Below are 26,537 nucleotides of genomic sequence, written 5' to 3'. Positions count from 1 at the left end.
TGGTAACATGACATCACCCCTGAGATCAAACTACACCAGCTCTAAGTAAACACACAATTACCTACATCCAGCCTCGAATTAGTGCAGAAATATTGCAGACTTTTATTCAGTAAGGCCTCCCAGGGTAGACTAATGGAGCCAGGAATGAAGCAAGTGGACCTCAGTAAGTCAGGGATTCCTTCAAGGAACACTTAATACCAGAGACCATCTGCTATACGAATCTCTTCAAGCTAACAGGTATAGCAAGCAGGAACTGTGTCTGAAGGTTCACAAGGCGCTTCAGGCATTTGAGAAGAATTCCATGATCCATCATATCAAACACTGTTGAAAAGTTAAGGAGTGCACAGGCAGAATGTAGTCAATAATAACGTCATCACCAGAAGGTCATTCTTAATACTAGCCAGGGCTGACCCAGCACTGTGTCTGGACTAAGGGATGCACTGATGAGGAGTCAGGTGGCAACACAACTTAATGTAAAACATATGTACTGCATGAAGCACAGTACTTACAGTCCAAAATCAGGAAAGAGATGTATTTATTTATGTATTTCTGTATGTATGTATGTATTTATTTATTATATTTGTTTACTGGGGTAGTGCACTGATCAATACTGAGCAATTTCAGGCTCAGCTTGAGTGAAACACAAAATATTTCATAAAGAAAAAAGACAGAAATGTAAGCAATAACATAGTAGTTCAGAATAATTACACAGAAAAAACTGTGTGTATGCATTCTAGTGAACAAGCACAATGCAATGTACAGCATTACACTTAAGCAGAGTGCAATGTGCAATATATATATATATATATATGCAGTTACACTTCAAAACATCTAAACCTCAAAACATCTAAATTCAAAACATCAAGACCACAACATCTAAAACTCATAACATTGAATCTCATAACATCGAAACTTTGTATCACAACATCGAACAATACAAATCAAATGAAAATAACATCCATAGGTTCATAGGTTAGTACTACGCTAATTGCCCTTGTGGGCCATTTTAAGCCTAGCTGATTACCCCGTGTAAGAATCAAACCCTGCACCTTGTGTTTATAAGGTAAATAAGGTAAAGGAATATAAATATATATATATATATATATATATATATATATATATATATATATATATAGTTACACTTCTAAACACCCAAACCTCAAAACATCTAAATTCAAAACATCAAGACCACAACATCTAAAACTCATAACACTGAATCTCATAACATCGAAACTTTGCATCACAACATCGAACAATACAAATCACATGAAAATAACATCCATAGGTTAGTACTAGGCTAACTGCTGTTGTGGGCCATTTTAAGCCTAGCTGATTACCCCGTGTGAGAATCAAACCCTGGACCTTGTGTTTATAAGGTAATCACCTTAACCATTATGCCATCCCTCCACCTATAACACTACCCTGTGTGAGAATCAAACCCTGCACTTTGTGTTTATAAGGTAATTACCTTAACCATTATGCCATCCCTCCCACTTTCCCTCCAACTATAACAATACCAAACTAACAAACACACTTTTTACTATGTTTTTGCAGGGGGGGCAAAGCCCCCTGCACACCTCTGTAAATTAAATATACCAACTCTGAGATCGCACTACAGTGGGAAAATGTTAATTTCCTAACTCCACTGTATCGCACTCACCATAAAGAATGTACACATAAAATGTCTATATTACTTACCTGTATGGCCTAAAAACCACATACAGAATGGCAAAATAAACACTATATAAATAGTATAAATTCCTACACTATATAAATAAAAACTACAACATCTCATACTGATACCATAAGAATAACAGATTAAACTATGACATTTACACATTTCATGATACACTATTCCATATTATACATTTTCAATGTTATGAGTTTTAGATGTTTTAGGTTTTAGATGTTGTGGTCTCTATGTTTTGAATTTAGATGTTATGAGTTTTAAATGTTTTGAAATGTAACTATTCGTTTCTAAAGTGGATCAATCTTCAGTAAATGGCGAGATAGGAGAAGAGGCACAGAAAGGAGACAGGTTAATATAAAAGAAAAAAAGATGAAAAGGAATAACAAGAACAGTAAATATCACAGAGAGGCTTAGATGAAGAACTGTTTTTGAACTCCATTCTGAATTTGGAAGAAGTGTTGATTTCCTTTATGCTGATGGAGGGAGAGCTTGCCAAAGAGAAGGTGCTTGACAGGAGAAAGCATGTGCAGGGCTGTGAGATTTGGTTCTGGGGTAATGCGAGTTGGAGTGGCTTGTGAGTGGTGTCTCAGGTTGTACGAAGAGTTGTTTTTCATGAAGTTTGTTGTGCTTAAGCATACCTGAGCTCTGATAAGACAGGATGTCAAGCTAACAATTAAGAGCAGATGATGGCTGCTGGCAAAGAATGGTGGAAGAAGGTAAAACAGCTTATAAAAGTTGATAGTATTTCACTTTGTCACGTGTATGAAAAGAATGCGTGGCTGAATGAAGTGTTTAATAGCTTCTAAAGCCACTTGTCCTGCGGAGGGACACTTCTTTTCTCCCTGCTGTCTGTTTGGCAGCACTAAGTGTTTTACCAATTTCCAAAGGTTTTGAAAGCTACATTTTTTTCTGTAACTGGTAGTATACAGTGAAAATAAAGCTCCATGGAATACAAAGAATTCTGGTCAGTTAATTGATGATAGATAAACCTTTATTAGGTGTTCTTGACATGGACTTTTATTAGGTATTCTTAATGTGAATGGCAAAATTCGCTCTTGAGGTGAATTTTTCAGCATCCATTTCTAGAATACATAATAAGCTGGTTATGATCGGAGACCCAAACATGATCCTCTGTGTTATCAATAACCTTTCCTTTAAGAAAAAGGTTAGAACTAGGACAGTAATTGTCGGGATTAAATGGAATTAAAGAAACCTAATTCAGAACAGGATTGATTAAAGATTAAAGTCTCTTTTAGTAAAGTCAAAATGTCCCCATTTGCAAAATAAATGTACAAGAGATCAGTGTGCCAAACACTGTGCTGAGATACCAACAAAATTAGCCAATCTTAAGCATTCAGATGACCCAGTGGCAGTATGTTTGTCTTGCAGATGAACCACGTATAAAATCAATTTGAAATAGCACATCTGAATGCAGATACACTAACAGTCTGCATCAGCAGTGGACGGGGGATTAGCCATTACACTAATTACTACAGCTAGACCGTGAAGCAAGTCTCATCTGTGAAGAACTTATTTATGTTAAGCCAGCACAATCATCACTCATGCCTAGTAAAGTATGTAGTTGGAAACCTGTAATGAATGGACAAATTAACTAATCACATTGAATTATACCAGGTGTCAGCAAAGCTTAGTGAGTAGATTATTAAGCTATAAATTAATTGGCATTTCTAACAGACCAAGGTTTGAGCCCCATAGTCAGTACTTACATGAACTATGACTTTGAAACTTCATGTCCAAAATGCTTCTCAAAATATCTATAAAAAGAGTCCCTGCTGTAACCTGCTTTTTGCCTTGCAACCTAAAAAAGAAAGAAGGGATTAGACAAACACATCAGAGGAGTTTGATGCTAAGATAGTAAACATCTGCACCATTGCTTCCAATTTTCTAAAATGTTTTGTTTAAATGTGTTGTTTACAGAAAATAAATAGTATCCTTGGAGTTTGAAGTTCCAGATTTGCGACCTAATAGCAAAAGCATTTTCCACTTATATTTCATGCATTTAAGCATATTAGCTCAAGTTACACATGCTGGTTTGGGAAATTAGATCTTTCAGAAAGGATGAGATTAAATGCTGGAATCGATGAAAAGTTAGACCTACTTCTTTAAAAGCCCACGTGAATTTGTGTTTGGCAAAATAACCTGCCACATGCCGGAAGCCTATTGTTACTAAACTGGAAATGATATAGCTGGATGACCCAAGGGAGGGCTGATAGGAATGATCATATTTAAAATGAAGAAAAACATATTTTTTGAAAGTCATAGCTTATACTGTTTGTAATACTGGACACCCTGTAACATTATAGTTACTTCTTATGCGACACTGATTTGCAGAATGGGGTATATGATAAACAAGGGGGAGGTTTCTGAGTATATAAATGTAAATGACTCCCAAATTACAAAACTTTAAATTAAAAAAAACAGAAGAGGAAGACAGCACAGTGTCAGGTAAGCAACCTTGTTTAACAAAGGTACATCACTGTGAACATAGTAATGAGACTTTATAGAACTACAGTATATAGTTATATAGTTAAACCTTCTTTTCTGCCACTTCATGCATTATACTGAGAATGTTTAATTTGTGCACATTCCAAACCAGGTTTTTCTGTGCCTGTACCATCTGATTGCAGCACTGTTAACAAAGACGTGTTTGAACCATGTTTTGAGAAATGGTACCCGAGGAATTTTCAGAATTTACAAAAATAAACAAAGTAGTTAATTTGCTTCTATCCAAAACAAGTCTTGCATTTTTATACTTGGGCATCTCATAGAATTGTCCGGAGTAATTTCTAATGTAACTGCTCTTCTCCATGTGGAATTATATTCAGTAAAAAGGAACATAGTATGTCTCCTACTTCTAAAATACATAATCTGAATTACAAAATACTAAGGAAGAATCCTGAACTCTGAGTGAACATTCTCTATCTTGAACATTGAAAGTACACACTACCATATATATCACTGTTATAATTTTATTTCAAGTGCAGTATTTTACTTGGGACTACAATAATTGCAAGAATGCATTTCGGAGTTCTAGTTATAGAGATTAAACCTTTTGTCATATGAATACCACCCAGGGTAGCGGGAAGAGCTCCATAATCAGAATTTACCATGCCTTATTACTTACTTCTCTTATACAGTAAAGTTTTTTTTCCCATTACTTTTTTATTACCAGCTTTCATTAGGGGAGATGAAGGCAATGCGCAACAGTGAAAATTATCTCTTAATATTTGTCTATTATTACTTGGTAAACACCAGAAGTACTGTGATTACAAAAAGGCAAATGCTGTAAAAACATGCCATTATAATTAGTCAAATTTCCTGTCAAAATTCAGTATCCCATACTGATCTTGTAATGGAAATGTTTCATTTTAACTAAGCTTTCCCTTTATCAGTATAGTAATGTCTGTCTTCTTTTGAAATGGTTTAGTTTATCCCCAAACCATTTATAGTAGTGAAATAATGATAAATGCACTGATCTCTACACAGATTATGTTATGTTGTACTACAGGGTCTCAAAATCAATTTTGTAATTGATCTTCAAATTCAGAGGCTTGTAAGTAATTTAAAAAGGGTAAATAATGATATTTACTGACTCTAGCTTTGATATATCTGTACAGTATATAATGCAATTATTTCATTTAAAAGAAGGCTCAGTAGAAGTATGCAATTTAGAGAGAATCAGAAAAAAATACCTTTATGTGCCATTTACAATATAAAATGTAAAGGTAGGCTCCAGGGCAAAGACAGACATAGAATTAAAATGTATTACTTTACCACTTTACCAGTTAAGTAACATCATAACAATTACTCTTCGTGTTTACTAATAGCCTCAGTGTTATTTGTTCTGATTTATGTTGTTTAAATCATGTTCTGCACACAGAATACTCCCTGAGAATAAAATAAGGGAGCAGTTTGTTGATGTCACTTTATCTTTGTAGATTAATTTTGCTGATTATGAAAATATAACAGCAAAACAATCTTTTTTCTGTGTTAAAAAGCTTAACATTAGTATTTTTGGCTTGATTATACTTGTATGCTGAAGTTTTTGATGACTATTTATAGACGTTTTCATTAAATAACCTACCTGTTGTGCAATAATTTTATGGATCTTAAGTTTCTGAAATAGACTCAGTTGCTTTCCATACTTTACCATGCTGGCTGTCTCAGACCTGTGAAAGTAAAATACACAAGACAGCTTTAGGAAGTAATGATTTGGAGTGCTCAGCAAAATTGTGATGCTCTACGTTTTTCTCTGACCAGATAATGTTGATAAATATAGTTATAGTTTAGCAGTTTAGCTTAATTGTCTGGTAAGGTGGGGTGCCTTTTATGCAGAGCTTTCATGTTCTGTCTATGCCCATGTTTTTCTGTGAGGGCTCTCCTTTCCTCATACACCCTAAAATATGTGGTTAGTTGAACTGCAATGCTCACAAGCATCAGTGGATGGATGTGTGTGTGTGTGTGTGTGTGTGTGTGTGTGTGTGTGTGTGTGTGTGTGTGTGTGTGTGTGTGTGTGCCTGTTGCACCTGTGACGGGAGTGTAGATTCATATCTTTTTTTTTCCTTGGGAGCTCTTCTTTCCTCCATCTTAAAGACATGTGGTTATTGAATTGGCAATGCCCACAACTGTGAGTAGAAGTCTATATATATATATATATATATATATATATATATATATATGTGTGTGTGTGTGTGTGTGTGTGTGTGTGTGTGTGTGTGTGTGTGTGTGTGTGTGTGTGTGTGTGTGTGTGTGTGTGTGTGTGTGTGTGTGTGTGTGTGTGTGTGTGTGTGTGTGTGTGTGTGTGTGTGTGTGTGTGTGTGTGTCTGTGTGTGTGTGTGTGTGTGTGAATCTAGGACCAATTACCGGTGACACATTTCCATGAAACTGAAACGATTGAGCACACTTCCGCAAATGTGCTTTTTCACCGAGAAAGCACTTTCGCAAAAATCTGCAAAAAAAACCCAAAACACAACATTTAAAAAAAAAAACAAAAAAAGAAATGTAAACACGTTTATGCAGGGGGACAAGCCCCCCCCCGTGCCCACCCACTTTTATATTCTCACTCCAAGATTGCACTACAGTGGCGAAAAGGGAATATTCCCTTATCCCCACTGTACTGTGATCTCAGCAACAGCCATTCTGTCATGTTTTTTTTTTAGCTCAGTTTAGCAAAAGTGCATTTTTGGTGCTCGCCCGTTTTGGTTTCGGTGAAACAAGCATTAGCTCAACAATCCTAACCCTGTATATATATATATATATATATATATATATATATATATATATATATATATATATATATAGGTCTACTTTAAAACACCGACGACGAGAACACCGAGACCGGAAGATCGACAACTGAGATGACCGACAGTTTAAAAGCCCGATGCTGAGAACACCGACATGTTAAGGTAAGTGTGTGATAGTGACAGACTTTAGGGTTAGGAGCAGGTTAAGTGAGTTAGGGTTAGGGTGCGGGTAAGGTAAGTGTGCGATAGTGACAGACTTTAGGGTTCGGGCGGGTTAAGTGAGTTAGGGTTAGGGTGCGGGTTAGGTGAGTGTGCGATAGTGACGGACCTTAGGGTTAGGGTTTGGGTTAAGGTTAGTGCGCAGATAGTTGTGTATGTAAGGTTTAGTGTAGGTTTGTAAGGTTTTTGTTGTGCTTGTGTTGTGTGTGTGTTTTTCGGAAAAGGTATTTGTTTTGTTGATTGTTGCGATTGTGGTTTGTCGGGCATGTGAAGTTTTGTGCTTTTAAACTGTCGGTCATCTCAGTTGTCAATCTCCCGTTCTCGGTGTTCTCGTCGTCGGTGTTTTGCATGTCAGTGTTTTAAAGTAGACCCATATATATATATATATATATATATATATATATATATATATATATATGTGTGTGTGTGTGTGTGTGTGTGTGTGTGTGTGTGTGTGTGTGTGTGTTGATTGTGAGTGGCTGTTTTAGCATGAACTGCTCTCCCTTTCCAGAACTGTTTCTTGCCTTATAATTGTTGATAGACCCCATCTACCCATGGTCCTGAAGTGGAAAAAAGCAAGTAATGGAAATAGAATTATGATGTTTAACTTACTGGGCTGATTGTTTAAAAAAAAAAAAAACAAAAGACAAAAATTAAAAGGTAGCAGGCACAGGTAAGTCTGAGTTTCAATGAAGATGGCGGAAGGTTGGACCAAATTGTATGTCTATAAAGGAGCATTGTAATGGAAAAGCTATTCCAGAGAGAAAGGAAGGTCTACCAATTTTCATATTACTCCAATTTCTGTAACAAGGGTGTGTACAGAACAATGTGATATGACTTGTTTAAAGCAGAGCTATACACTAAAATTTGGCAGCTGAGAATATTAAAAAGTGTAAATGATCTAGATGAAAGGCATTTAATGGACAGGGAATATGCAGACACCAAACAGGAAAAATATCACAAAGTAGTTATTTCTGTACTTCTGCACACTGATAGGACTGTCTGATAGCAGTTACACTGGACAACGGACACTTTCTTTATTTTAATTACTGACATTTGTTGACCATGAAAGTCTAACAAGGTAATGGTACCCATTTTCTGCAGAGACCCAGAGAGAAAAGCTCCAGTAAAGACAATATTAAGACAATCACATGAATAAGTAATATGTAAGATGAATAAGTAATACAATCAAATTACTACCACTATAAGAAATTAAAGACAATAATTCATTGAAAAAGATATACAAACAGAGTAATATAGTTTCTATATAAAAAATAAAGCAAATGATTTACTGGGAAAGACATTATAACATAATAGTTCTGGGGCACACATAGGGTAAACTGCATGAGATGATTGGAACTGTGGGAAGGTCGGGGGAAGGGAAATACAGGTTAATTAGGCTTGGAAATAATAGAGGATTATGGTATGTGGACTGGAAGTTGCAGAGGATGTAACAGAGAAACTGTCCAGACAAGGAAGTAGTAAGGAAATAATAGATTAAATTAAGTAAACTCAGGGTTGGATAATATGAGTGGAAACATGTAATGTGTGTGTGTGTGTGTGTGTGTGTGTGTGTGTGTGTGTGTGTGTGTGTGTGTGTGTGTGTATATATATATATATATATATATATATATATATATATATATATATATATATATGCTATAGCGAAAAACAAAAACAAAGAACATCAAAAAAGTGAACATAAAAGATGTAATACAAAGAAGAACAAGCAATAAAATAAATGAACCACTAAACACTGAAATAAAAAGTAACCCCCAAAACAAAACTAAATACCAAAACGTATTTATTTATTTTTTGTAGGTGCGCAATTCCCATTCTCCCATGGAGGGGAAAAAGCCCTCCCACACCTCCAGCATTAAATATACCAACCCCATGGTCACACCCACTTGGAGAAGAGAGAAATCTTCCTGAAAATAGAATTGCCTGGCAGTGCACACAGAGGACAGCGCCAGCACTTATTATAAAACACAAAACAGTAAGCGCAAAAACAGAACTCAATGTAAATATTCCTTCTACAAATGAAACAGCACTCATTCAACAGCAAAATATAATCATTGTCTCTGCTACAAGCACATCCTGCAAAAAAAAAACTTAAACTTCAGCATTATTGCTGAGTTCACTCAATGGCATTAAATCTTATTCTCAATTGCTAAAAGTCTTATTTTTACACCCAGACCTCCTACTTAAATATTACCACTCAGAGGTCACACGGCTTCAAATATAGGGGAAAACACAAGGGTTTTCCATTTTTCTTGTGATAAAAAAACCTTGGAGTGGTAAGATTCGAGCAAGGAGGTGTGGGAGTGTGCACTGTGGGTGTGTGCCTGTTAAATATATAGTTTGGTAGTAGCATTTAATTTCAATTTAGCAATTTTACAAAATGCTGAAATTAGCAATTTCATTGTGGCAATACTGGATTGGCTAAAGTGCACCTGAAACGCCACTGTGATACAAATGACAAATCTTGCCTTACTTTGTAAAGGAGAAAAGGGCTGAAACCCTTAAAAATCCTCAAGCGTGTTCTGTTTCAGGAGTGGCTGACTTGCTAACTTTCAGTTGTAGTCTAACACCTCTAGCAAACCTGCCTCTAGCCCTGCAGCTGAAAGGAAGGACCAGGGAATAGAAGCTACTGCTGAAACAGCTAGAAACACTGCAATAAAGAAAGGTCCTCTAATCAGTCATTGCTTAGAAACGGTAAAGCTTCCAGAGCAAACATCCTTTGGAAAAAAATGATATGCGATGTGTTGATGGAGACGGGGGAGGGGGAGTGGTGGTGGGGTGTGTGTGTGTATGTGTGTGGTTATGTGTGTTCCCGTGTGAGTGAGTGCATTTTCTTCAGCTTCATCACTCATGTTTGAATCGAAAACTCTAACCCTTGTATCACAATAATCAATAATTCTGATCCTGGCAGCTGCATCATTATAATTTTGCATATGAAACTTGAAATCTCTTCCTTCTGCACCATTTTTAGGATGCCTACCAACTCAACAAAAACTCCTTGTTACAGAACTGTATACGCCTAAAAATATGCCTCCCTAAACAATAAAGAAACAGAAGTAAAACTATTTTGGTGAATAAAGAAGCAGCAGGAAGATATGTATTTTCACATCAAAAATACTCATCACTTTTTTCAGAATACTGAATTTGGTTTCCAAACTTCACATTTACACAAAAACGCTAGAAGCAGAAAAGAAAAGGACTTTTAAAGTAAGTGCTATTTATTTATAGGAAAAAGTTCCAATCAAAAGGCACATATCCTATCACCTCTACATACATGGAGTACACATCCCAGTTTGCTCCCCCTTAGTGTACAGATCTATTGCATAAACAATATTTTTACACTGAAAACTATAGGGTGAATGTGTATCTTCTCACAAGAGTTCATAATTGATACCAATGTCCAAGTCAATTTCTATCTAATTCCCACTATGATATATTTTTTCTTTCCTTAGGGAAAAAATTGCATGCCCTTCTTAGTTGTATATTTAAAAATGGCTGGATTGTAAAGCGGCCTGGGATTGTTCTGGAAGCTTGGATAAGCTCCTTAGAGAAAGACAAAGCTTGGTATTCCGAGAACTTAACACTTTAGCTAAAAACTGATTAGGTCATGCTGAACTAGCCACAGACAACATCTTAGCATAGCGTTTTGACTTAATTTATGTTTTCACAGATTTCCTTCATCTTGCTTCTCAGAAGAGAAAAGAATTGCTACACCTATGCTGATAGGCAGGTAACTCTTTATTTTCTTGGATTTAAGGACCCCAAACATTAGGATTACCATTATGTCTCAATAATCACTGCATTCACTGTTCAGGGTCTGTGTTTAGAAGTTGCTTGCTGCAGGAAAACTATTTTTTTCTTTAAACTAGAATAGGAAGCTTCTTGTCAGCTTTATGTAGCATACATAAAATCAAAATCTTAAAAATGTATTTACTGGTAAAAAATATATATGGTAAAGAAACTGGATAAACAAGGGATGGCTCTACCAGTGAAACAAATGGATAAGTCATGTAATTTTAGCACATTTTTCATTTATCCCAGCCAGAGAAATTGTAATGTGAAACTGGAACATTTGTAATTCACAAAGTAAGCACTTACATCTACTAAGAAAAGTGAATTTGGAATTTTGTTGTTAATTTGTGTAACTCACATTTTTATTTTCAAATTGTTGGGATTCACATTATTGGGTTTCACATTTTTTAGTGTAATCATCTGGTCAGCAGGTGGCTGGACCATTGTTTGCAATGCGAATGAGTAAGGACTGGTAATGGGACAAACCATAGGGCAGAAAAGGGGGATCAAGGTCTGAAGACATATGCACTGCATACTCAATGCTGAGGGAGTAGGAGTTGAGAGGAATCTCAGATACACAATTAGCTCTGGCTGAAGCCAAAGGGAATAGGTTGGCTTAACTGCATGCAGGAATGCATGCCGCGGTGGTATGGCGGTAGCGTTGTTACCTCACAGTAAGAGGTTCTCCCATTCGATTCTTGGCTTGGCTTGGGAGGGCCTTCTGTGTGGACTCTGCATGTCCTCCCCATGGTTGGGTAGCGTTCAAAAGACATGCGTGCGTAAATGGGCGTACCTTCGTTGAAGGTTGGGCGTCGAGCTGGCACCTCGGCGTTTCGTAAAAATTACTGCCAATCATTAGCGGACCGGAGTTCCACTGTGGTGACCCCTTACCGGGAAAAAGCCGAAAGACAAACAACAACAACAACTGCATGCAGGAATGCGTCCACCTATACAGCTGACAACCCATGTTCAGCTATCAGCCCACATGTCGTGGAATCAGCATTCAGATGCCATCACTCTTTCTCTGCCTTCTCTGTTCTGTTTGCACGTCAGAGCTTGCTTTGTTTTATCATGGGTACTGTGTTTTCATTCTAATGTTACAAAACAGAGTGAAGAGGAAAAACATGAGTTTCATGTTTTTTCCCCCACATTTTCTATTTTTTTTTTCTGAGTTTGTGCAACCTTGATATTGGAATATACTGCAGGGAGATGGGAGGTAAGAGCAGAAATTCCACACTGGGTGATGCAGGGGGCACAGCATCATTACAAAATGATTCTTTTGTAGTCTTTCATGTTTTTTGTCTAGTGATATTTCAGTATTTTGATTATATTTCCTGCAGATGTTTTAGTTGTTCATATTTTGCATTTTAACTGGGAGGATGTACAATTGTTTGCACTAAATCCATTTATTAGCCATAAATCTAACAAGGCTTTCACTCCTTATGCACAGATCTAGCAAAAACCCGTTGTGGATACTTAGCTATGATATCTGAATTATTTTTTAGACTACAAAAAGTAGAAGAAAGAAAGAAAGAAAGAAAGAAAGAAAGAAAGAAAGAAAGAAAGAAAGAAAGAAAGAAAGAAAGGAGCTTCATAGGTTGGTACTGGGCTATATGCCCGAAGGCATATATTAGCCCAGCCACATTGTGCGGTATTCACCACCCCTTTAGTAGTTCCCTAGACCCTTGCACTAGCAGCTAGTACCCTTGGCCCCTATCTAGTAGTGCTGTTGGTGTGATCCCCGGTGCAAACTTTCTGCTACCCATCCACTCATCAAGGTTCCTCTTGAAGAGTGATGGTGAGGGGCCCTGTCTTATGTAGATCGGGACCCTGTTCCATAGTAAGGGAAGTCTCTGCGAAGGGAATCTATTCCTCCAGCATGTTCTATTCATTGTTGTGTTGAGGTTTATATCGCTAGAGCATGTAGCTCGAGTAGATTTGGTTTTGCTAAGATGGAGCCATAGTCAACAATTCTGGGTTGGACATGGCTCTGTACATTAGACAGAGATCACCTCTGAGAAAGCGGTATGCAACAGAGAACAGTCTTAGCTTTTTCAATCGTGCTGCATAGGGCAACTGTTTGAGGCCAGTAATCCTCTTTGTTAGGTACCTCTGTGGTCTCTCCAGCTGCTGGAGATGTCTAGCCACGTTCATTCCAATTGGTGCATTGTACTCAACAATGGGTCTGATGAGGGAAGAGTAGAGGGGCACCATTACATCCTTAGATCTTGATGTGAACCCTTTCGTGATCAGATGGGTCACATAGAAGGATTTTCTAACCACTTTGGCAACATGGACAACATGAGGAACACATGTACCAGAGATGTTATGCCATATATCCATGTACATTGCTTACACTTTTTCATTGGGAAAGGTTATGATAAAAAAAAAAAGTGTAACTTTTCTGAACATTGTGTATTTTTAGCCAGAAATGTATTTATTTGTGTATTTGTTTGTTTGTTTGCAACCCAGGAGAAAGGTTAGCCTAGATTTTCAAAGCATTTGATGACAGAATGTTATTTAACAGCAATTCTATTGGTATAAAAAGTATTCTTCATATGTTGTTGTTCTTCTTTCGGCTTTTCCAGGTTAAGGGTCGCCAAAGCGGATCTCTGGTCCACTAATGATTGCCAGTAGATTTTTACGGTGCCAAGGTACCAGCCCGACGCCCAACCTTCAACTAAGGCACACTCATTCATGCATGTCTTTCGAATGCCACTCGACCACAGGGAGGACATGCAGACTCCACACAGAAGGCGCTCCAGCCAAGAATCGAATGGAAGAACCTCTTGCTGTGAGGCAACAATGCTACCACTGCACCACCGCGGTATCTGGAAAAACAAGGATCTCCATTCTAGTTCACTACCACCAAGGTCTCCAGTCCAAAGATCTCAGCCACTTATCTTATGAAATATAAGTATAGTGAGAACCTCACACTTGTTTTCTTCTGTGCTCAGCATCAGTATTTCAGTTTACTACATTTTTTATTGCCAACCTATTTCTCATCTAGAAAAATAGAACATTACCATTCCTATGAAAATTGGTACAGAAACATAGCTCACCTAGGTATCATGTTTGCCTGAAGAGGACCTCTGCCCTGACTGGGTGATCCTGTGAAATCCATTAATAAGCGTGCAAGATTCCAAGAGCTTCATATGGTCCTCAGAAAAAGGAATGATCTTAGTTTCTGAGGGTCTCAGAAGTTGTTATCCTCTTTTGCCAGGTTCTAGGCAGTCTGTTACCAGAAAACAAGGTTCCCTATTAGAAGACCAAAGACGCAGTCTTTCGAATGTGTCTTGGTCGAACTCAAAAGCCTGAAATGGCAAAATATTGAAGCAGCTATTAAGCAAATTCTTTCCCTGGGAAAGAATTCACTTGGCCGCTTTGTTACTTTGACATTTTCAGCACTGTAGTGCGGTCTCGGAGTTGGTATATTTAAGTAGGAGGGGTGTGGGGAGTGAAGCCCCCCCACTTAATGTAATGTTTAAAGTATGTTTTTTTTGGTTATTGTTGGAACAGCGATTTTTTTCCCTAGGAAAAAAAAATCACTGTTCTGACAGTTCAAAATTGTAAGCTTTCGCTTACATAGGGTCGATTAATCACCGTTCATTTTTTAAGCGCTAGGTGATCTAATATGGACTCGAAAATGAGGCTGTGAGTTAGAGAGGTCAGAAATAATATGCAGAGAGGGCTTCTTGATGAAGGAACCTGATTACTGCAACTCTGCCCAGGGGTTAGATTACATTCAGATATTTTATTTGCTGAGATTTCTTAAAAATCTTTACCACAAAGACACTCTGGACCAAAACAAACAACAAAAAACACAAGCACCTTTGCATTTATTATTCTCAGAAATATGCTTACATGTGCATAAGTGTGTCTGTAACAAAAAAAATACTCAGGACGAAGCATACATTTTTATAGCAGTCAGAATAAATTTCATGGCAAATTGTTGTGACATAAAGCCTAATTAAACCACATTACAGGCAAAATAGGCAAAATTGCATTAGCTGGTCTAACTCAAACTGAGCCATTAAACATTCCTGACACCAAATCAAAGCAATGGAAACTGGTAACAACAAATACAAACAGGTAAATGTGACAGCTGTCCTGTGTCCTCACAAAAAATTAGTGTTTTAAAACTTATGAAGGTAATCTAGAGGGAACAAATGACAGCTAAGAAAAAAGATAAAATCTAAAATATTACGACAACCAACCTTGTAAAAAAGCACAACACATGCATTCCAAGCAATTGCATACATCATAACAATGAAGTAATGTTTTTACCTTGTACTGCTTAAAAGGCAGGCCCAATGAGCTGAGAGAAACATAACTGTATATATAGGTTCATAGATTCATAGGTAGGTACTAGGCTATCTGCCCGAGGGCATTTATAAGCCTAGCCAGAGTGTATCGGCTTTCGCCGCCCCATTGATTAATTAACTGATCCTCTGTCAAGCAGAGCCAATGAAGTGATCCCATGGGTGTATTTTCTGTTACCCATCTACTCGTCAAGGTTTCTCTTGAAGAGTGTTAGTGAGGGGCTCTGCCTGATGTAATTTGGAATTTTGTTCCAAAGCATGGGGAGTCTCTGTGACAGGAATCTATCCTTCCAGCATGTTCTATTTATTGTTGTGGTGAGATTTATCTCACTAGAGCGTGTGGCTCACAGTGACTTGGATTTCTTTAGGTGGAGCATGTCTATCAATTCTGAGTTGGACATGACTTTGTAAGTCAGGCAGAGATCACCTCTGAGTAAACGATATGCCACTGAGTACAGCCGGAGTTTTTTCAGTCGGGCTGCATAGGACATATGTTTGAGACCAGTAATCCTCTTGGTGAGGTACTTTTGTGGTCTTTCCAGCTGTTGGAAGTGTCTTGTGTGGTACATCCCAAATGGGGCATTGTACTCTATGATGGGTCTAATGAGTGACGAGTAGAGGGGCACTATAACCTCTTTATTCCTAGATGCGAACACTTTAGTAATTAGATGGGCCACATAGAAGGATTTCCTAACTACTTTGGCAATATGATTGTCAAAGGAGAGATTACTATCTACCTGGTTCCCCAGATCTCTTATTACCTCTTCTGTATTAAGGGGGCTGCCACCTATGTGGTAATTCGTGGGTGTTTTATTTTTCCCAGATGGGATAACTATGCATTTTTTGGCATTTGGCTTGAGACCATGACTTTGACACCAGGTGTCCATCTCAGTAAGGCCCTTTTGGAGGATGTCCGTGTCGGCCGGAGTGTCAATTATGGCTCCCAGTTTGCAGTCATCGGTGAACTTGGTTAGCCATAGTCCTCCTGTGTTTGCCTGTACTTCTGAGAAGTATATGCCAAACAGTAGGGGTTCCAGGACCGAGCTTTGCGGGACACCACTTGTGACTGGTTTAGAGTCGGACCTGGAGCCCGCTATTCTTACCATTTGAGTTCAGTCTGTAAGCCAGTTGGCAACCCATCTCGTGACGTAGGGGTTTATGTTCAGGCCGGTGAGTTTTTCTGTAATACCCAAGTGGGAAATGGTGTTGAAAGCCTTGGCGAGGTCAAGGTAGGCTGTGTGAACCACCTTTCCCTCGTCTATGGCCTTGGTGACTGTCTCGAAGAAGTCCACCAGGTTTAGTAGGCATGATCTGCCCTTAACAAAGCCAAACTGGGTCAGGTCAAGTGTTTGGAGGTTCCCAGTGTCTTTGTTAATGAGTTCCATGATGATGCACTCCATAGCCTTGCAGACCAGGCTAGTCAGGCTTATGGGGCGATAGTTACCAGGGTCAGTTGTGGCCCCTTCTTTGTGGAGACGAATAACCGTTGCTGTGCGCCATTCTATGAGCACGTAGCCTGTGGTGAGGCTGAGGTTGAACAGTGTGTTTAGGTGGGGGGTTAGTTCATTCTGTAGTTCATGCAAGATGCAGCCTGGGATGCCATCTGGTCCCATTGACACTGTGTTTTGGGCTTTTGAAAGGGCTGTTTTCACCTGTGCGTCTGTGATTTTTGGGACACTACACTTTTCCAGTATTGTTGTGGGCCCTTTTGGAGGTGAGAGGGGGGTGAAGTTTGCACTGAATCTATCTGCCAGGATGTTGGCAATATCAGTAGGTTCAGTATATTTTGTGCTATTTTGCACTAGTTCAGTGCATATCTGTGAGTTGCCACTTAGATTCTTAACATAGCTAAAGAAGGCTTTGTCGTTATCTTTTGAATCCTTGGTTACTTTTCTTTCGAAGTTAGCCCTGGATGATTTCATGAGGGACTTCAGTTTCTTACTAATACTGATCAGGGATGTCTTTCCTTCTTGGGATTTGCTTTTTTTTCTGAACTAGTTTCCTCCTTCTACTGTATAGCCTGTTTATTGCAGGGGTCCACCAAACTGGTTTCCTTCTCTTAGAGGAGTGAGTCTTGGTTTTGCTAGGGATGGCACGAGCCATGCATCCTTGTAGGTGCTCATAGAGTGCATTTGTAAAAGTTTCTGCATCCTGGGCAGCGTTATCCTTTAGCATAGGGGCTGTGAAACTTACCACCTCTGTCTTAAGTAAGGTGAAGTTTGCTTTAGAAAAGTTTTTTACTGTGGTTTCCTTAGTTGGGGGTGGTGGTGGGGTGTGGACATCCAGAGTGGTTAGTTTATGGTCTGATCTAACCAGTGACGGGTTGACCTCCGGTGTGGAACACCTGTTGCCCATGTTGGTGATGACCAGGTCCAATATGTTTTCACCTCTGGTAGGGGAGTTTACCAGCTGATCCAGGGCATTTGAATTGATGAATTCCAGGAAGCGCTGGGTCTGGGAATTTGTACTCGAGTAGTTTTCCCAGTGAATGGTAGGGTAATTGAAATCACCCAATATCAGGATGTTTGGTAGGACCTTCATGTTTTCCAGTGTCTCCAGAAAGGTGGAGTGGTGGTCCTGGGTCATGGAGGGTGATCTGTAGCAGGCCACAATTTGCATTGCAGATTTACCCGATGTTAGTTGCACATGGATGATCTCAGAGGTATCATGCTGCGCCACTAACCTGGAGGTGTAGGTTTCCTTGATGAATATGGATACACGCCCACCTTTTGTGTTTCGGTCCGTGTTCTGTGGCCGAAACGTGTGGTATGAGTTGTAGCCCGGTAGTGCTGGGGTGCTCTCTGGAGCCTTGAACCAGGTTTCAGTTACTGCACAGATGTCAACATTCTCCATACTGAGGAGTGCTTTGATCGCGTGCATTTTGAGATTTAAACTCCTGGCGTTGAGTAACATAACCCTTAGTTTTTTGTTAATTGTGCTGTTTACGGAGGTGGGTTTGACTTTTGAGCCTTGTCTAAAAAAAGGCACTATGGGGACAGCAAGAGCCTTGGCCAGTATTTGAAAGCCTAGGGGTGACAGGTGCAAGCCATCTCTTGCGAAGCAATGCGGCTTGTCTAGCATGCCATCCCAGGCTGACAGACACTGGATCCCCTTTGAATGACACCAGAAGCTTAGCCATTTGTTGAAATTGATTATTTTTTCTTTATACTGAGGTATCATTCTTGGTGAGGGCAGGATGCTACTCAGGGTCAGGGTCATACCAGCCTGGGCTACACGATCAGAGAGCTCTTCCATGTCTCTTTTCATGTAGTCCAGGGAGGTACGTCTCAGGTCATTCACACCAACATGTACAATGACAGAGCCATATTTGTACTTGTTCTGGAGTGACCTGAGTGCTTGTGTTATGTGGCAGATTCTGGCTCCCGACAGGCAGCTAACAGTAACCTTCTGCTTGTCCAGCCTAATGAGTGGGACATCAGTGTGCCTGACTATAGAGTCACCTATTACTAGTGTATTAGATATGTTATTTCGCCTTAAGGTCTGTGATAGTGCAGCACACTGATTTTATGTTTTATGTGTTGTCTGGTTTGTGACTGGAAGTGTAGGTTGTTTGGGTGTCTGCTTTGGAGGTCTCTGATGCTTTTGCAGGTTTTTATTTAGAGCCTCCGAGTATGATTTTGTGTATTTATGTGTAATATTTGCCAGTGCTGTTTTAGTAGGTCTGTGTGTGGCTGGAGTTGTGGTGTAAGTGTTAACCTTCTCCTCTTGACTGTCTGCTCCAGTCTTGGGTGGAGACAGCTTAGCTTCCAGTTTGACTGTATAATTGCATATCTCGCATATGTTAGTGTTTTGTGGTAGGAGGAGAGGGTTGTCTGTGTACATGAGGCAGTTGTAACATTGCTTCAGGATACCCAGATTCACCAGCTAGACTGGAGAGTGCACCTGAAGCTGCCCTTTGGTCATGCCTGAAGAGTAGGGTGAGCTGTTTAGTCGCTAGGTTGGTGAGGGGTGAATAAAGAGCCTTACCCTGCTTGGCAATCAGTGTCAGGGTATATTAGTGCTTGCTATTAGGTCTGAGCAAGTGCTGGGCTGTAAGATGCTTTTTGAGTGCTTAGGTTGAGAGTTAGACTAGTTTCAAGGGAAAAACTGAAGAGGAAACTTAGTGGAGCCAGGAATAATTTAACCGTAGCTAACCGGTACTGCCCAGTGCGCAAAACCATGTAAATGCGGTTTTTATAGTAGGGAAATGAAAGAAATAGAAATTAGCCCAAAATGGGCAATAAACTACTAACTTCTGGGCTGGAACCACTCCTCCAGGGACAGATAGGTTGCTCAAAGCTTCCCTCTCTCACAGGTGAACAGAGAAACTTACTTCTATCCAAGTAAGGTATGGGAAACTCAAAAACTAGTATCACAGCCCTGAATTCAGCACTAGCCTGAAAACTGAACTATACTAGCTTAGAAATGTGGGAAACAAGGAATTTTTTTTTTTGAAAGGATAAGGCAAAAACAGTAAAAAAATACACTTAAAACAGCTTTAAACGACTACAAACGATCAGAAAAGGCTATCGCACTTTAGTGTGTAGCCTACAACAGTTAAACAAATTATTTAAACAAAAAACAACTTTTTAAAAGTGCAGGCAGTCAGATAAGTACAATATGTGAAAAAACAAGCTTTTAAATCGCAATAAATGCTGGAAAATCTGTGTTTAGGCGGAAAACAGTTAAGTACAGCAAGAAAGTACAGAAAACTGATACTTAATCACTCCAAAGTCTCCCTCCTAAGCTAGAAGGCTTGCATCAGTTTAGGGCTTTCTAGTGCTACCCAGTAGGTTAGTTACAGGAAAGATGGGAAACAAGCGCAGATGTGGTCTTTTAAACCAGAAAGTTGAAAGAGATGGACAAACTGTCCAAATGGTCAATAAACTACAATTTCTGGGCCAAGAACCCCTCCTCTCGTGGTAGACAGGCTACCTAGTGCTTACCACTCCCACTGATAAGCTAGAAGGCTTTCCTCCAACACAGAAAGGCTTGCAGGGCTCAGAAGCTTACCAACAGTCCTGGATACAGCAACTCTGTATCTGGACTAGGCTAGTTACAGGAAAGGTGGGAACAAGCACAAGTGCGGCTTTTAAACCAGAACGTTGAAAGAGATGGAAAAAAACTAGCTACAATTTCTGGGACAGGAACCCCTCCTCTTGTGGTAGATAGGCTACCTAATGCTTACCACTCCCACTGATAAGCTGGAAGGCTTCCCTCCAACACAGAAAGGCTTGGGGGTCTCAGAAGCTTACAAAGAGTCCTGGAATACAGCAAATCTGTACCTGGACTAGACTAGTTACAGGAAAGGTGGGGAACAAGTACAAACATAGGCTTTTAAGCCAGAAAGTTGAAAGAGATGGAAAACTGCCCAAACAACCAAATAAAGTACAATTTCTGGGCCAAAACTCACTCTTCCCATGGAGGATAGGCTACCTAGTGCTTACCACTCCCACTGATAAGCTAGAAGGCTTTCCTCCAACACAGAAAGGCTTGAGGGGCTCAGAAGCTTGCTAACAATCCTGGATACAGCAAGTCTGTAACCGGACTAGGCTAGTTATAGGAAAGGTGTGAAACAGGCGCAAGTGCGACTTTCAAACCAGAAAGTTGAAAGAGATGGAAAAAAAACTGCTCAAACAGCCAATAGCTACAATTTCTGGGCCAGGGACCACTCCTCTCGTGGTAGATAGGCTACCTGATGCTTACCACTCCCACTGATAAGCTAAAAGGCTTCCCTCCAACACGGAAAAGCTTGGAGGGCTCAGAAGCTTACAAAGAGTCCTGGATACAGCAATTCTGTACCTGGACTAGAACAGTAACAGGAAAGGCAGGAAACAAGAGCAAACACAGGCTTTTAAATCAGAAGGTTGAAAGAGATGGAAAAGCTTCCCAAACGGCCAATAAACTATAATTTCTGGGCCAGAAACCACTCCTCCTGTGGTAGGTAGGTTACCTAGTGCTTATCACTCCCACTGATAAGCTAGAAGGATTCTCTCCAACAAAGAAGGGCTTGGGGGGCTCAGAAGCTTACCAACAGTCCTGGATACAGCAAATCTGTACCTGGATTACACTAGTTATAGGAAAGACGGGGCCAAACGCAAAACGAGCTTTTAACCGGAAAGTAGAAAGAGATGGAAAAACTGCCCAAACGGCCAATGAACTACAATTTCAGGGCCAAAACCCACTTTTCCTGTGGTAGATAGGTTACCTAGTGCTTACCACTCCCACTGATAAGCTAGAAGGCTTCCCTCCAACACAGAAAGGCTTGGGGGGCTCAGACGCTCACCAACAGTCCTGGATACAGCAAATCTGTATCTGGACTTGACTAGTTACAGGAAAGGCAGGAAACAAGCTTAGAATTTTTTTTTTTTTTTTACAGAAAAGCAGCTAAAACAGCAGTAAATACAATTCAAATTGTAGTGCAGGCCAGCACACCCGAGCGTGTAGCAACACTATGGCAAATACAGTTCATATAAATGCAATTAAATTAATAAATGACTAAAAAACAAGTGCAGGAGGCAGTAAATTAGAAGGCTACTAACAAGCAGTAATAAGTGCAGAGTAAGAGCGACTGAACAGATAACATCATGCAGAAGAGCAACTAAGACAGTTACAGTGAAAGCAAATGAATAAGAGATATGTGTGTGTGTGTGTGTGTGTGTGTGTGTGTGTGTGTGTGTGTGTGTGTGTGTGTGTGTGTGTGTGTGTGTGTGTGTATATATATATATATATATATATATATATATATATATATATATATTTTAATTTTTTTTGAGGGAAGGAACAGAGCAGGATTAAGAGGCTACAGGGGGTGGTCCTTCCCAAATGCTCTCTTTGTACACAGTAGAAGTGCCTGAAATCAGAATATGATCTCACTGCACTCAGTTGAGTGAGCAAATGAGATAGGTCCAGAAGGAATATCCAAATACAAATCTACAAGAGGGACAGGCAATTTCAAAGCCACCAACATTAATAACAAAACAAAAACAGGCAGGGTGGGTGGGGAACCAACTGTAGAGAGACAGCCACAACTTCAGTTGAGTTAATATTCAGTGAAAAACACAAATAAATAAATTAAATACAGTACTATATGCAAAAGAGCAGATAAAAGTGTACTTAAATTCACTTATACATTCAGCTAATTTCAGGTAGATGTTAGCTGGCCAAAGCCCTGATATTAAGCAGAGATAACTCAAAATGTACCACTTATATAAGGCAAGACAGGATGTCAATGATGAGCTGAAACTACCCCCACTGCTATCAATGGCTACACAGAAATTCTAAAAAGTACTCTGTAGAGAGACAGCCACAACTTCAGCTGAGTTAATATTCAGTGAAAAACACAAATAAATAAATTAAATACAGTACTATATGCAAAAGAGCAGATAAAAGTATACTTAAATTCACTTATACGTCCAGCTGATTTCAGGTAGATGTTAGCCAGCCAAAGCCTTGATATTAAGCAGAGATAACTGAAAATGTAGCACTTATATAAGGCAAGACAGGATGTCAGTGATGAGCTGAAACTACCCCCCACTGCTATCAATGGCTACATAGAAATTCTAAAAAGTACGCTGTAGAGAGAGAGACAGCCACAACTTCAGTTGAGTTAATATTCAATAAAAAACACAAATAAATAAATTAAATACAGTACTATATGCAAAAGAGTAGATAAAAGTGTACTTAAATTCACTTATACGTCCAGCTGATTTCAGATAGATGTTAGCTGACCAAATACCGTGATATTAAGCAGAGATAACTCAAAATGTACCACTTATATAAGGCAAGACAGGATGTCAGTGATGAGCTGAAACTACCCCCACTGCTATCAATGGCTACACAGAAATTCTAAAAAGTACTCTGTAGAGAGAGACAGCTACACCTTCAGTTGAGTTAATATTCAGTGAAAAACACAAATAAATAAATTAAATACAGTACTATATGCAAAAGAGCAGATAAAAATGTACTTAAATTCACTTATACGTCCTGCTGATTTCAGGTAGATGTTATCCGGCCAAAGCCCTGATATTAAGCAGAGATAACTCAAAATGTACCACTTATATAAGGCAAGACAGGATTTCAGTGATGAGCTGAAACTACCCCCCACTGCTATCAATGGCTACACAGAAATTCTAAAAAGTACTCTGTAGAGAGAGACAGACACAACTTCAGTTGAGTTAATATTCAGTGAAAAACACAAATAAATAAATTAAATACAGTACCATATGCAAAAGAGCAGATAAAAGTGTACTTAAATTCACTAATACGTCCAGCTGATTTCAGGTAGATGTTAGTCTGCCAAAGCCCTGATATTAAGCCGCCATATGAGGTATAACAATCATTATAATGCAGGAGACTATGACACTAAAATGGCTGTACATACAATCTCAGTAACATCAGGTCATGGTGCACTGATTATGACACTGCATGTGATAACATTTTGATCTATAAAAATGACAGAGAATGGTGCAAGGGTCACAGTTCTATTACTGTTCACACTCTTATGGAAAAAAACATGCTTCAGACCTCAGGTTAAAAAATCAAGATAACTTGGATTAATTTGCAACTTCCCCTTAACGGGTTTTTCATTCATTTTAAATTGTTCCTTGGCAGTTGAGCTGTATGATCACAGCTCCAGAGTTTAATAGTGTGTGGGTATAAAAATAAAGTTAAACAAGAGGAGCCATGTATTCAAAACATTCATTTTCCAGTTTCTGTTCCCTGAAGCAACAGGAGTAGATTATATTTGTTAGATCCTTGAGTTTGCAGTCAGATGGCAATAGAGGTGGTAGTAGCAGTATAGGCAAACACACACACACACACACACATATATATATATAAATATATATATATATGTATACACACATACACACACACACACACACACACACACACACACACACACACATACACACACATACATATATATAAATATATATATATGGGTCTACTTCATTTGATCGAAAGACCGTTTGACCTAAATCCATTTGATCGAAAGTTCATTTGATCAAAAACCAGTATTCAAGGCATAAAACTGGTATTTGTCCCCCTCCCCAATGTCGTGCGACCCTGGAGTTGGTATATATATAGTACTGTACTTTTTGTTTTATTTTCTTCTTTTAAAGGAAACTAGGTGGGAGGCTTTGCCCCCCCACACCCCCCAATGTGGGGGGCTGTGCCCCCAGCACCTCCCCTAACTATATATACCAACTCCAGGGTCGCACGATGTTGGGGAGGGGGACATATCTCTGTTATTTGCCTTGAATACTGGTTTTCGATCAAATTAACTTTCGATCAAATGGGTTTAGGTCAAATGGTCTTTTGATCAAATGAAGTAGACCCATATATATATATATATATATATATATATATATATATATATATATATATATATATATATATATATATTGCAATGTACATTTGCCTGAAAACTGACTTTATGATCTACCATAAATAGCTGAGCCATTTCCCTAATAAAAGGATTTGAAAGCAGTGTTATTTCAAAAGACAGTAAAAGATGAGTCAAGTGATTTATATCAGAGAAGTATTAAAAGATAATTTATAAGCAGAGAGGAAATGGTTATAATTTATTAAGTACATAAAATGCTGGCATAAAAGACTGAAAAGATCATTTAGCCTACCTGGTTGCTGATTCTAACAATTTGCAGCTGCCCCTTCACCTCCTTTTCCTCTAACAATCCTAGCCTTTATGAATAAATCTGTTGAATTACTACCTTTTCAGTCAGCTCATGTGTTTTATCCTTACCATCTCGAGTTAAAAAGAATTTCCTCATATTTAAGCTGAAGTTTTACCCCTCTGTTTGTTGATCATCATCTCTCTTACCTCCTCTAGTCTTTATTTGGCTTGATACCCTAACATTTCTCCTGGTTATTTTTTCTAAACCAGTACTAGCAGCCCCCCCCCCCCACACACACACGCACACACATACACGCACACACATACACACACACACACACACACACACACACACACACACACACACACACACACACACACACACACACACACACACACACACACACACACACACACACACACTCATTTCTTGTGTCTTCCAATGTAAATAACACTTTTAGAACACCCTTTCTGGATAGCACTCCAAACTATTTTCTAAATACATTAACATCTTTGGAGGTGCCACAGATACTGTCTCAGTATTCTAGACAATGATTGTAAAATGAATTTGTAGAACCACAGCAACCAAAGGAAGAAAACTGAATATACCACACACGACAGACCAGCAACTCCATAGTAGGAAATATTTATTAAGAATACAAAGAAGAAATCTCTAGCGCCTCGGCCACTTGCCTTTAACAGAGTACATTTGTAAAATGTTTTTGTTTTGAATAGATGTTTCCTGCTCCTTCTAAGCAGTTTTCCATCCATAGTTTGAACCACAATTTTTGATGTTAAGCCTTGGAGGAAGTCAGTGGGTATTGCAACCAAAGAATAATTATAATATCCGAATAGTGATTCAATAAATGTGTCAATAAGATCCATTCAGCTGCATTAAGACAGCTTGTATTAATGCTAGGAAACATCTTGCTCAGAGGTGGTGAGTGGTCTCACTTTACAAAGCTAATATGCATCTTATTATTCAATAGAACATTATTATCTGCATTTATACCACTGGGTACCTACTTATTTACTCTAGAATCCATTCAAAGAAAATGTATTAAAATTATTAAAATGATCAGTGATTTAAGCTACTTTGAATGTTGTTGAGGTTTGCACCCCTTTACCATCACATATAGATGCTGTAGGGGCAAACGGATAGTAGATCATTCTTTACAAAGCATATCCTAATGAACTGTGATGAGCATTATTAAACCTTGAACCTTCACCTTAAACTTTGGAATTAATTTAAATCAAACCAAAGTGAGAAGTTCTTTATTAATAAGGTGTATTACTATTGCATACCTCATGCTATCCACAGTTCTGAGAGCTTAAATCTTTATGAAGCAAGGTTGAAGGAATGGATTGATGACTGGGCATTTGATCCCAGTTTGAGACAGTTAGTGTTCGCCAATGGCTTTTGGGCCTGAATACTGATAAGCTGAACGTATGAACTCTGGATTTGTACATTATGAATTGTTTACCATATCAATCTTCTGGAAAGACAAACAACCCACTATGGATGGAGTCTGTATACCAATTACTGGAACTGAATATTGCATTTTTACTCAAGCACGTCTTGCAAATTCAAG

At 38.8% G+C, this 26,537-nt stretch overlaps 1 protein-coding gene across 1 annotated transcript in view; it reads left to right on the top strand.

Annotated features, from left to right (window-relative positions):
- Positions 1–3,898: 3,898 nt before the first annotated feature.
- LOC122809444 (cerebellin-4-like) overlaps positions 3,899–26,537 on the top strand; it is a 147,758-nt gene continuing 125,119 nt past the window's right edge. The window contains exon 1 of the mRNA XM_044080963.1: positions 3,899–4,156. Coding sequence (XP_043936898.1) covers positions 4,093–4,156 — 64 coding nt within the window. The 5' untranslated portion in view covers positions 3,899–4,092. The remainder of the gene's footprint in view (positions 4,157–26,537) is intronic.

This window comes from Protopterus annectens, chromosome 8.part0 (assembly GCF_019279795.1).
Source record: "Protopterus annectens isolate FY-2018-M chromosome 8.part0, PAN1.0, whole genome shotgun sequence".
Lineage (NCBI taxonomy): Eukaryota > Metazoa > Chordata > Ceratodontiformes > Protopteridae > Protopterus > Protopterus annectens.
Note: the sequence above shows the minus strand (reverse complement) of the source record. Positions and strands in the feature narration are given on the sequence as shown.